The sequence below is a fragment of the Coenobita brevimanus genome, chromosome 5 (assembly GCF_032717465.1).
Source record: "Coenobita brevimanus isolate Jiangsu-jjx chromosome 5, ASM3271746v2, whole genome shotgun sequence".
NCBI lineage: Eukaryota > Metazoa > Arthropoda > Malacostraca > Decapoda > Coenobitidae > Coenobita > Coenobita brevimanus.
Window position 1 is genome coordinate 9,264,849 of NC_136958.1, and position 14,228 is coordinate 9,279,076.

The following is a 14,228-nucleotide window of genomic DNA, read 5'->3' on the forward strand; positions in this document are numbered from 1 at the left end:
GATTTGATATGAAGACACTAAATAGACCAAAGTGCCTCTTAGAACGTGACTTATAGATCTTACCACTAGTCTGATTCCAGGTTACTAAAAATTAAAAATGCTTGTACATGTAAAAATATTTATTCAGTGATACATAAATAAATAGGACACATGTAACTATCATGAGCTGCTCCTGCTTAAGAATAATTGGTATAGCATTTGTGTTATCTTGTTCCCGTAAACACACACATTCACAAATGCGCACGCATACACTCACACACGCTAATGCACACACACACAAAACCACATCCATGCACATACTGTCACACACACACACACACACACACACACACACACACACACACACACAACACCACTGTACAAATCACATTAATCAACCTCTTTAGATTTACGAGTTTTTGTTCTCACTTTTTCCAGGCACTGGCCAAATAATTCAGATTCATATAAACAGAGACATCCTTGTGGTGAAAGGGATAATAGATAAATAACAATCTATCACAAAGCCGCGCAGATCCAAGCCACAGCAAACACTAGGATGAGGAAAGGCGTGCGTGGGCGTGGGCGCGCGGTGGAAGTGAGGAGGGCCAGGGTGAGGAGGAAGAGGGAAGGTGATGCTGAGGAAACACCACTGCCTTCCTGTCTCACACCTGCGGAGAAAAAGGAGAGAAATATTATATAGATCTGCAGCTGGATGAAATTCTCTCTCTCTCTCTCTCCGTCTAGTGTAAGGATCATAAAAAATCTCCATTAACTTATTCAGTAGCTTATCCATAGTATCTGCACTCATTTTTAACGTTTCCCAAGGCAAAATCTCTCCTTAAATGAACAAAATCATGTGATTTTAGCCTCCCCACCGAATAAAAAAAAAAGAAGAGAACGGGCGCCTTTTATAGCCACACACATCCCTGCATTACTCTGAGAGGAAAAAAATAATTACTGATGGAAGAGGATCGATTACTGGGAGTCATATTCCAGCTAAAACCTGACGTGGATGAAGGGCTAGCCTTGTGCAAATGTTTGTTTTCCTAGGGTGGTAAAATTATAGCCCTCACCCTGCCCTGGGGTGGAAAACGAGGTCCGGATGATGATGATAAAATTATAGCCATGCATATAGGCGTTTCCTAGGATCCATGGGGGTCATCCCACCCCCTACACTGAACAGGCATCATCCTTCGTAAAATCCGGTTTGGGAGGTCTACCACAGTGAAAAATGTTGTCCTCACGAATAATAATAATAATAATAATAACAATAATAATAATAATAATAATAATAATAATAATAACAATAATAATAATAATAATAATAATAATAATAATAATAATAATACAGATAACCCAGGAAACAACACCAAGAGAGTGCAACACCCGCGGCCATAATACGACGTTACCGTGACCTTGACCATCGACAGATTATGTTCAAATGAAGTTTCTTCATTCTTGGTAACCCATAACCCCTCCACCAACTCCGCTTCAGATCACATCAAAACGTCTTGAATTTATTTTGCTCAGAGAATTTGACCATTCACGTTTCGCTGTGATCTTGTCCTGTGACTGCTTCTTCTCAAATTTAAATCACTCTGTACTTGTTTTAACCTGAACCATTGTACAAAGATTTGTCTACACTGGCTAAAATCTGGTTAGGTTGACTTTGCCTTTTGGCTGACCTCTGGCCTGTTGTTCTTAAAAAAATACATCGTGGATGATTCTCAACCCGTACATAATGTTTTAGTCAAGTAAGATTAAAATATACTGTATTTATTTACTTTGCTCACAGAAAGCTTTGACCTTGCCCTGTGGCTTTAACCTCTGACTGGTAGTTCTCAAAACTGAATACATTCGTTCTTACATGATCTTAACACTTCCAATTAATGTAGTTGAAATTAGATCAAAACATTTTAATTTGATCTCTCTTTGTGACCTTGGACTTTGTCCTTGCCCTGTAGCCTTCACTTTGGTTGATTGGTCTTAGGACAAATGAAATTATCGTTTTTTTTTTTGTTTTTTTTTTCTGTCCTTCCAAAATGGGTGGTCTAAATCGGACGAAAGTTGTGTAAGTTGACATTGCACACACACACACACACACACACACACACACACACACACACACACACACACACACACACACACACACATTTGTCCTTGGCCCCTGAGCTTGATCTTTGACTGATTGTACTTAAACTTGACCCACTGTATTTTTTCCTTACAACATTTTCTCCATGTGTGATCCAGTTTGGGTAAAAACTGCAGAAGCTGTTTTTGCCAGGTCGGTATTTGACTTAGTCCTCTGAGGCTGACCTTTGACCTATTGTTCTAAACACAATAGGTTTCCTCATGGGGTATCTCTTACCATCCTTAAAACTTGTTCCAGGTGGATGCCTACTACAGTGCACACCGGCCATGTCCGTAACCTTGGAGGTTCCCACCCTGCACAAATGCTGGTACAGGAAGAAATCTTCAGCTGTGTCAAATCTCAAATCCATACGTAAAAACTGTAGCCATGCATACCAGTGTTCACTGGAATTCCAAGAGGCATTGAATGGGAGGGGCAGTCCTCAGGGATCACACTCTGTGTAAAACCTTGACCCAAAGAAAGTCTACAACAATGATAAATTTCCTTTTCCTGACAGCCACACAAAGCCTATACCCCAACCTTCAGCAAGGTACATTGGCTAGGGTAATGGGTGGCTGGAGGAAATTCGGGGAACTCTTGCTTCTCCTGACATTGAGAGACTCACCTTTCTTGCTAAGGGCTCTTCTATGCACCGTGTATTAGGAGTGTTATACTGTGCGGAAGTGAGACCTGCACAGTAAAGGAAGAGGATATTCATTGGCTCAAACGTACAGAAATGATGCTATTTTGATGAGCGTGTAGTGCACCCTTGAATGAGTGGCCTGGAGGGGGGGGGGTAGGACTGCAACTGAAAAGTTTAGAAGGTCGGGCCTTGAATGTATGAATGATGAGGAGGGGTAACATGAGATAGTTCGGGTATAATTGAGAAGACAGAAGATGACAATTGGATGCAGGTGAGGTGTGAACCTCAAAGAAGGGATTATGAGAGGCAGACCAAAGAACACGTGGGACGAGGTCGAAGAGCGTGGCCTCAGGGATAAGGGACTGAATAACAGGGCTGCCAGAGACTAAATAACATGGAGAGACGCCTTACGTAGGCTGATGCATGCAAACATATTGGTGCCTTTATAAACAAAATAAAACGAAACTCAGTGATTAAATAAAAATGTAAGTGAGCGTCCCAACCCTTGTAGGAATGACAAAAATGCCATTCCACTGAAAAAGGACACAACTGATAACTGCACCCACCACATCACTATGTAACACCCCAACATACCTGTCAGACACACTCAAGATGCACAACACATGCACCTTGTACACATCTTACATGCACACACCACCAGTACCTCCACACCTCAATACCCCTATGGTTGTAGCGTGACAAATTTTATCCTTCAAAAAACTGCAATGGCTCAATCAATGGGTGAGTGGGTCACACAGTCAGAGACACACTCATGACTTAGCCGAACTGCGGGTGCAACCCTCTCCCTCCCCCTGCGCAAAAAAGGACAGCTTTACCACTTCAATGTGCTTTTTATTATACTTTTGCTACCACCAGATGATTATATTCAGCTTAGAGTAGACCTCTTACGACTATTTTGGTCTGATTGGTTACTTTTAAAAGTAACTAAAATCTGATGAAAACCATTACAAAATAAAAAGTTATCACTTCTCGGTGACACCATTAATATGAAATGCGGTAGGTTACTCTGAGCCGAATATAATCGTGAGACGCAAGTGGAACAAAGCCCAAAACGACAACCTTTCGCCACGTCAGGAAAGGTGTTGAAGACTAATGGCGCGGTGAGGTTCTTGGCGTCGTCATCATAGTCGCCATACAAGAGTCGTGGTGGGGGTAGCACGGCGGTGGTGGCGGCGGCGGTGGTGGTCGTGGTGGTGGTCGTACTGGTCGCAGTAGTCGTCGCCAACTCTGTTGAAAACGGAAAGCATTTGGGAAATCTGCCTAACAGTCGTGATCGTGCTCCTGGTCGTCACACATCTCGTGATGGTCATCGCTAACTATGTGAATCAGAAAAAAAAAAAGTCAGTACACGTCACACTCGGCACAAAGAGTGGTTATGCTGTGATTATTGTGCTGGTTGTGGTCCTGGTCACGAGTTGTCGAGACGGGGTGAAGCCAATAGCCATTATATGAATAAACAATAAAAAGGTTTTCTCAGTCCACCTCATGCTAGACTCGCGGCCAGAACATAATGTTGGATGAGCTGATCTTCTGATTGACTGACAACATAATATACTTGTTAGTAATGAACTGAATTAATGAGTAATCGATTGACCAAATAATTTACTGTCAGAATTATTCTTTACCTAATCAATTGACTTGCTGGCTGACCGAATGGCTTACGGACCAAACCAATGATTGATTAATTGATTGCAATATTCACTGACTAAGGAAGCAGGGAAACACTGTACCAGTTCGTCCCGCTCTAGAACACGACGTTAGCCTTACTGATTCACCAGCATGAACTGATTGAAAACTGACTTATTGACTGTTTGATGTACGGACTTACTGCTTGATTTAATTACTGACTTCCTGGCCGACTGATTCATTGACTTAACAAGTGATTGATACCCAGACTGCCATGATGTCATAGAATTCCTCAAATTCAAATTGTCAGTGGGGGAAGGTTTAGAATTAATGCCTACCGACTGCACAAGGGTTATTAAAGCAGACATTTATTTTGCCAGATCTTTGTTTTTCCTTAAAATCAGATCATTGGTAATTCAGTGTCAGGGCACGTCCACACGTGCCCTCGAACATATGTTGGCAACACAGCTGGCAACATGTTTGGGTACATGTTTGCAGCAGTATTTGGACAGATGTATGCAAACATGTTTCAGTGCAGCTTCTAACACTGGCAGCAGAGGCGATGGGATAAGTATGTTCATACCAGGCAGCTGAGACTTCATCATGATGGTGCCAACATGATCTGGATGCTGCTGTTTCCTACATGTTTGCAACATGTTTTTTACTGTGTTGCTTACATATTGCCAGCATTTGGTTGAGCAAACGTGTGGACGCGCGCTTACATACATGCCCGCAGCTGTATTGTTAGGTGGCAAGGGGAAGGGAAGGAATGACAGTTACCTATAAATTTGAATCTCCTGAACATGAAACCAGTAAACCGTGATGCAGCTGCCGGGGAGTCTTGTATGTGGGGCAGGAGGGGAGGGGGGAGTCAGTCACTTGTGTGCAGAGTATTCAAGAAAAGTATTTTTTCAAAGTACTAAAGGACTGCAATGAAAAGGAGTGAGTATGAGTTAGGACTATACAGGTAGGTGGCGAAAACACTGTATACATGAGTACATGTGTGGGTTGGAAGTGTGAAAGGTCAAGAGGATGAATAGTAATGTAAGTCAGTGCGTGAAAAAGTGAGGTATGGAAGTTCAAGAAGCAATCAAAGTGACGAGGTATAGAAATGGACTGATGAAGTTATCTATCTGTCTATTTCCCTAGGCTGCTTCCCCCAAGAAAGGAAGGTAACCGAGATAGGACGACACACTCCCGATTTTCTCACTACACAAACACAATCATTCATTCGCATCCTAGCCCCAAGGGGAGATGGGACAGATCCTCACCGCACCACGTCGCACGAGGGTCAACTGTGCAGTGCAGTCAGCGACATCCACAGCAGGGCCCGACAGCAGAGCTGGCTTATCCCTGCCACATGATAATGGACCCATTCCCTTACCTGCACCTGACCTGATCAGCTGATCAGACCAAATGTGGGAGAATATTCCCTCAGGGCTGCATCATCATTTATTCATTCACAATTTCTCTCCAATCATTTCTATCAAGCGCAGCCACTCTCCCTTGCTCAACAGACGTCCCTCTCGCATCCAACACTTTCTTCACACTGTCCATCCATCCTATACGTGGTCTTCATCTCAGCCTTATGCTTCTCCCATCCGATCCAGTTATCTTTTTCACCAATCGCTCATCATCCATTCTCTCCATATGCCCAAACTATCGCAACACCCTCTGCTCAACTTGATCAGCCATCTCCCACACAACTCCAGTTCTCCTTCACACTTCATCATTTCTCTCAGTTCATACGCGTCACTCCACACATACTCCTCAGACACCTCATCTCCATTACATTCAATCTCTTCCTCTCTGCTACACCCATATTCCAATTTTCAGCCCCATATAATACAGTTGGTACCACAACACCCTCATACAGCTTCTCTTTACATCCATTCTAAGCAGATGACATCTAAATACTTTTTCCATTCCTCCCAGCACCTTTCGTACTTCATTCATTCTAAACCATCTATTCTTCCATCGACAGCAACATGTGACACTAAATACTTAAAACAACTACAGTTCTCCTTCGCACTTCATTTCTCACTCGATCCATACGAGTCACTCCATACATACTCCTCAGACACTTCATCTCCATTACATTCAAACTCTTCCTCTCAGCTACACCCATACTCCACATTTCAGCCCCATATAAAACAGTTGGTACCACAACACCCTCATACAGCCTTCTCATTACATCCACTCTAAACAAATGACATCTAAATACTTTTTTTTTCATTCCTCCTGGCACCTTTCCTATTTCAGTCATTCTAAACCACATATTCTTCCATCCAGAGCAACATGTGACACTAAATACTTAAAACACTCTACCTCCTCAAACAATCTACCATTCAAAACTATATTCATCCTCCTACCATCTACCATCCTCTTACACTTCATCACTTTACTCATATTCTCATTTACTCTCAATTTCCTCCTTTCACTCACCCTTCCAAATTCCTCTACCAACTGTCTCAATCTCTCCTCTGAATCAGCCACCAGCACATTATCATGCACAAACAGCAGGTGATCCAGATGCCACTCATTACCATCGGCATTCACCAAACTCAAACATCCATCTAACAGTCTTGCATTCACCTCCCTTACAACACCATCCATATAAATATTAAACAAACAAGGAGACATCACACTTCCCTGCCGCAGACCCACTCTCACAGAAAACCAGTCACTCACGGTATTTCCTACTCTTAAACATGCTCTACTATTTACATAAAAACTTTTCACTCCTTTTGGCAACCTACCATCAAATCCATACAGTCTTAAAACAGTCCACAAAGCCTCCCTATCAATTCTACCATACGCTTTCTCTAAATCCATGAACGACGAAAACACATCCTTACCTTTCGTTAAATAGTTTTCACACACCTGTCTCACAGCAAACACCTGATCCCTGCATCCCTCCCTCTCCTAAAGCCACACTGCTCATCATCAATCTCTCCCTCTGTACCCTTTCTAACTCTTTTAATTAGCACTCTACCATGCACCTTACCTACAGACTTATACCCCTAAAGCTATAGTCGTGGCGCACGACTCTGAGGTCGTCATTATCTTACCCTGACAACCCACCCATCAACTGTGCTTCTGATTTTGTGCATAATATGGTATGTGTGTGATTCGTGTCTAATATGTTCGTGTATAATAATATTCGGGTGTAATATATTCGTGTATAATATGATGCAAAATTGGAAGTACTGTTAATGGGTAGGTTGTCAGGGTATGATGATGAAGCTTCAGAGTCATGTGCCGCGACTATAGTACTTTCATACTTATCACCTTTACCTTTATATAGCGAAACCAAACAAGCACCTGCCCAGTCAACTGGCACCATACTTCTCACAAAACACACATTCAACAATCTTACTAGCCACAAAACAGTAGTTGCTCCAGCACCTTTCAGGCATTCCACAGCACACCCATCCATACCTGAAGCTTTCCTTGTTTTCATCTCCTTTACTGCCTCCTGCACTTCCTCCATCGTGATCAGAGAATCATTCAACTCTCCTAACACATTAATTCCTTGCACCCTTCCACCCGCCACGATCTCAGCCTCTCTTTCCTCCTCCACATTTAACAATCTTTCAAAATACTCTGCCCATCTCTTCCTTACTGCATCCATCTCAAGTAACATCCTTTCATCCTACGCTTTTACTCGCTTTTCCTTCCCAGACTCTCCCCTTCGCACCCTTTCACCTCCTTCCAAAACATTTTCTTATTCTGTTGAATATTCTCAGTCAATCACCTACCCCACCTCTCATTTGCTGCCACTTTAGCATCACGCCCAGTCCTTCTCACCCTATTCCTCCTTTCCTTACACCTCTCATACGAGTATGACACCTTATCCTTCCTCTGCAGCCACACTTCATATGCACGTCTCTCCTCAGCTACAGCCATACTTACTGATGAAGCAAAATTAGAATACTCGGTGGACTGCACTCTTTTTTCAGCTCTACAGTCCATGGAATATTTTCTATTCCACAGGCATTATAAAACACATTTCTATGCGGATCTTTCGGCCTGTGAGCTTAACAAAGAAGTGTGAAAGCTTAAATTTTAAGAGAATGGATATAAGTCAAACGTTACTGGGTATTCAATTGTCACATTCTTGTGTTTTTTTAATCTTTATTTATATATCCATTCCACCTAACGAATTATCTTGATAAAGCTCTATGGTTACAAAGACAAGTGCTCGTGGGCCCTTCGGGCCCCTAGCATTTGCTCCTGTGGAGGACTCTTGCGTTTATTTGCTGTTCTAGTGTAACGCTGTCACTTGGATTTTTTGCAGCTAACCAACTGCTCGTGTTATTTGCAGTTTCGGGAATGGAACCCATGTTGTCCGAACGCAAGTCCAAAGTACACACACAAACACACAGCTACTGCTACAGTTTATTTTAGGTCTACCTCTAGGCAAAAAATTCTACGGAGATCCTATGCCAGGCTCCGGGAGCAGTGTTTTTCGGTCAAAGTGTGATCGCCCATTAAAAATAGTAAAAGTTTTTCAATCGTGATGGGACCAAGTTTTTTCACATCAGCGATTTTTTTGCTATTTTTGTGCCAATTTTGGTGCGATTTGAATGTGTAGTTTCGGCTGCCCAAAATACACCACACACACACACACACACACACACACACACACACACACACACACACACACACACACACACACACACGGCTACTGCTATAGTATATTAGATGAATGTGTGGTTGCAGTGTGGCTGAGTGATGGCAGGATGCTTGTAAGGTTCATACTTATCAATAGGGACAGAAATATTTGTACGAAAATTTATTTCCCCTTACCCTTCAGCCTCCCTCCCTTCCTCCCAAGGTCAAGTCAGTGCGGTCGATGAATCAGTATACACATCAGCCTCCCTCCCTTCCTCCCAAGGTCAGCTCAGCACGGTGGATGAATCAGAATACCCTTCATCCCCATATCCCCCTCATCCCCGACTCACCCCTAAGGATGATGGTGGTTTGGTCCTGGCCCATACGGTTCTTCACAGTGCAAGTGTACAGCCCGAAGTCAGACAGAGCCAGATTCCTTATCTTTAGGGTCATGTTGTGCCTGAAAGGGTAGAGGATTCGGTCAGAGATATTCTCTCTCTCTCTCTCTCTCTCTCTCTCTCTCTCTCTCTTTAACTAGCGATTCTTAGTCAAGAATCCGTCACTCAGGATTCTTTCACTCAGGATTCTCTCACTTTTACTCAGGATTCTCTCACTTTTATTTAGGATTCTCTCACATTCACCTCAGAATCCCTCACTCTCCTCAAGATTCCCACACTCAGGATTCTCACAGTCTAACTCAAGATTAAATATCTAATTAAAACATTCCGTTACTTTAATAGCTGAGCCTGGAATTCTATAAACAGGAGAATGTGACAAGCAAAGAGTTCAGTATGGGTGAGAGGAAAAAGAGGGATAGATTTATGCCTGCCGACTGTACTAGGTTAAGACAGACAGCTGTTGCCAAGTCCTTTAGAGGTAATGTGGCAAAGTTGGTTTTTGGGATCAGTTTCGAGGCACGTTTGAATCCTGATGAAAAAAATAGCTCAAAAAATGAAGAAGAGTTTAATTTATGCCCATTGATTACACGAACATCCTTAAGTCAGTGTGTACTAACTTCCTGCCTTCCCCCAGATTACGCCACTACATGTTAACATCCATATTCCTCGCTGTACTGCTGGGTGATTAGGGACATGAGGGAAACAAATAAGACAGCTAAACTGATTAACTATACATGTACGAGACGAGTATTCAGTAAGCTAAATAATCTGACGTGTCCACCAGCTGCACAATCGCACTTCAACATTGCTCTGAAACTGTGCAAATGAGCAAACTAAATTAAAACACAACATTTATGCTGTAATCGGATATTAAGTGAACTAAAATAATTGCTCTCTAAAACACACACACACACCAGGCGCCGAGTAGAGTGGACGCATGTCAACACCACTCCATACCTGGCCAAACCTGGCCAGTGGTTATCTTTAAATTAGTATCTTTATATAAGTCAAGTTGTGTACCAGGTTAGACTAAATGGTGTCCTAATATAAAAAAGAAGTTTTAAGTAAGACTGTTGTTCAGATAGTAAGGAAAACAAAGTAGCGCAAAAAATGCGCAAGATCAGCTGATCAGTTGTTTAGTCTGCGACTCTGTGCCAGGCAATGTACTGTAAGTAGAATCTGTGCTCTTAGTACTGCATGATGGCCTACTTTAGTAAAGCAAATCTGGAAAAGAAAAGGGATAAAGGTAGAAAGCAGGATGATGATTTCTTCCAAGAACTGGTTGAAATGGAGACTTACAATAAACTGGTGGAACGAGTAAGCAGATTAGAGATGGCTTTTCACAATGAAACTGATGAAATAAACAAACTGTTGCATTGGCAGAAGGAAGAAATAGAAAAATTAGAAAAAGAAGTCAACAAGAAAGACACAGCAATAGATGAGCTGACAGTAGAGGTGGGTTCACTTAGGAGGAAAATTAGTGAAATGGCAGGTACAGTAGTCAACCACGAGAGTATCATGGAAGAGTTCAGAAATAATACAGAAACAATTAGGCAAGCAAGCAATCTGATAGATCAGAGCAGTGATATTGAGGAGAAGATAACACAGGTGAATGAAGCGGTGCAAAGCTACAGAAATGATGTGGAAACCACATATGCTGAAATGGTGAAAGTAAAGAAAGTCTTAGAAACAAAGGTGGAAGAAAAAAAACATTAAAAAGGAAGTGAAAAGAAAAATCCAAAACAACCCTAAATTGGTCAGAGATTCAGTAGATATCCACAAATCCATAGTAATTACTGGTATAGAAGAGGAAGAAATAGGAAACAAGATCTCGAGAGATAAAACGGAGGTGGCAAATGTAATGAGCATATTGAAGGAAGTATCTGAGGAAATCTGTAATAAAGACATAGAGGAACACAAAAGGTTAGAGAAATACGAGAGAAATAAGTCAAGGTCCCTAAAGGTAACCTTCCAGAGTGTAAACACTGTGGAGGAGATACTAAAAAATGCAAAGAAACTCATGGAAAAAGAGGTTTTAAAAAATGATGGATAAAAAGATGTCTAACTCAAGAAGAGCGGGAATTACTAAAAGAGAAGAGAGAGGAAGCAAAAACAAAGATCTAGGGAAGATCAGAGGAGGAGAAGAATGCATTTTTTTTACAAAGTAATCGGATTGCAGGTTCGAAAGTGGTACATAAACAGGAGGGAATAAAAAGGAGGAAGGTAGTAAAACCAAGTTATGACAAGTATGTAAATAAGATTATTAAGTTGATGTACTCAAATGTGGATGGAATCGTATCTAAATTATTAGAGATGAAAGATTATATAAGAGAAAATGAACCATATATACTATGCCTAACTGAAACAAAATTAACACCAAGGATATCAAATGACATCCTAAACTTAGAGGAATCCAATATATGGAGAAGAGATAGGAGCTTAAAAAAAGGAAGAGGAATTATAATATTAACAAAGAAAAATCTAAAAGTCAAAGAAATAGAAGTAGATATACCCTCACAAGTAGAACTGATTGCAGTAGAGATCAGTACATCTGAAGGGAAAGTAATTGTAGCCAATTTGTACAAGCCACCCAGATCAAATACATGGGAAAGAGGCGAATATGAGGATCTGGCAGAGAGTACAATTCAAAGTTTGAGAGCATTACTACATTGAATAGAAGAGAAATCGGAAAGAATTATACTAACTGGAGATTTTAATACAAACATAAATTGGACTACTCTAGATATGATAAGCCAAGAAAGCTGTTGGGACCAAAAGCTCCTGGATCTCGTGCAGGAGTTTTTCCTGATGCAACATGTAAGGGAGTGCACCAGAAAAAGAGGACTCGATGCACCCTCAGTGCTAGATCTTATATTTACTAGGCAAGAAAACGATATTGATAATTTAATGAATCACCCTCCATTTGGCAAAAGCGACCATGCAGTACTAAATTGCAACTTCAGGATTGAATATGACATAGTTAACAGCAATGAAAGTTACAAAAAGTGCCTAAATTATAAAAAGGAAAACTATCATGACCTAAAGAAGTACTTCTTAGATACTGATTGGGAAAAGGAGCTTAGAGGACAAGATTTAAATGCTATATATAAAAAATTCTGTGAACTTTATGGAATAGGAGTCCAGAAGTACATTCCACAGCACAAAGAAGCAGAAAAAAAAATAAAGAAATGGTTCAATACAGAATATTAAAAATTAAAAGAAAAAAGAGATTTGTTGTGGAACAGATCCAGAAGACGCAATAACGAGAGGGCATATAACAACTATAAATACACAAGACGCGATTATACAAGAATAAGAAGGGAAGCCCAAAAACAGTTTGAGGAGGATCTATCTATCTATCTATATACCTAGGCTGCTTCTCCCAAGGAAAGGGAGGTAGCCGAGACAGGACGTCTCACTCTCCATTTACTCATCCATTCAAACACATTCATTCGCATCTTAGCCCCAAAGAGGAGAACGGACAGATCCTCACCGCACCACATAAATAAAACCAGTGATCAACCGACGCTATTTTACAGCTACATCAGAAACAAAACCAAAGTAAAAGATAAAATACAATCCATTACGGATGAGGGGAAGCACTAAACAAGAATTTCCAATCAGTTTTTACAGAAGAAAACAATTTTGAGGGAGATGATATGGAACAGGCATGCCCACACATATTACCAGATATACAAATATCAGAAAAAGAAATACAGGAGGACCTAAGTAAATTAGACAAAGTTAAAACAAACGGTCCTGATGAAATTTCATGCTGGGTGCTACATGAATGTCCGAAGGAGTTAAGTAAACCATTGTTTTTAATTTTCAAGGAATCCTTGGGACAAGGTAAACTACCTGATATTTGGAAGAAAGCAATCATTGTTCCCTTATTCATGAAAGGAAATAGACAAAATCCACTCAACTACCGACCAGTATCACTAACCAGTGTTGTACGCAAGGTATTAGAAAAGCTGATAAGAAAAGCTTGGGTAAATCATCTAGAAGAACACAATATGATAACAGAAAGACAGTTTGGTTTCAAAATAGGAAAATCTTGTGTTACTAATCTCTTGAGCTACTATAATAGAGTAACAGAAACATTACAGAAAAGAGAAGGATGGGTGGACAGTATCTATTTAGATATTAAGAAAGCATTTGACAGAGTACCGCACTAAATGCTTTTATGGAAACTGTACCATCAAGGAGGAGTTCGAGGCAAACTGTATTGTTGGATGCAAGATTTTCTCATAAAAAGAGAAATGAGAACAGTATTAAGGGGAAATTACTCATCATGGAGAGAAGTGACTAGTGGAGTTCCACAGGGCTTAGTGCTGGCATCAATCACGTTTTTCTTGTATGTAAATGATATAGACAGCAACATTGGAAATGAAAGCTATCTAAATATGTTTGCCGATGATACAAAAATACAAAGGTCAGTTACTAATGCAGGCTCTTGTAAAGAGCTACAAGAAGAATTAAATAAACATCATGAAAGGAGCAATACATGGCAAATGGAATTCAGTGTGGACAAGTGTCATGTAATCAAGTTTGGTAAAAGTGGAAAAGACCTGATTGGGATTATCAGAAAGAGAGAAGGACCTAGGTGTGATTATTAATAATAGACTATCTCCGGCTGACCACATCAGTGAGAAAGTACGGAACATGTATTCACTGCTTGCAAATATGAGAACAGCATTCACATACATAAATGAAGACATGCTAAGAAAGATAATAACATCATTCATCAGACCAACCCTGGAGTATGCATCAGTAGTCTGAAGTCCTCATCTCAAAAAGCAAATAGATAAGA

At 40.8% G+C, this 14,228-nt stretch overlaps 1 protein-coding gene across 1 annotated transcript in view; it reads right to left on the bottom strand.

Annotated features, from left to right (window-relative positions):
• Nucleotides 1-495: 495 nt before the first annotated feature.
• LOC145397686 (protein amalgam-like) overlaps nt 496-14,228 on the bottom strand; it is a 52,991-nt gene continuing 39,258 nt past the window's right edge. Inside the window, exons 6-8 of the mRNA XM_080270730.1 lie at nt 9,368-9,477; nt 3,834-4,001; nt 496-647 (exon numbers count right to left, since the gene is read on the bottom strand). Of these exons, the coding sequence (XP_080126856.1) occupies nt 496-647; nt 3,834-4,001; nt 9,368-9,477 (430 nt within the window). The remainder of the gene's footprint in view (nt 648-3,833; nt 4,002-9,367; nt 9,478-14,228) is intronic.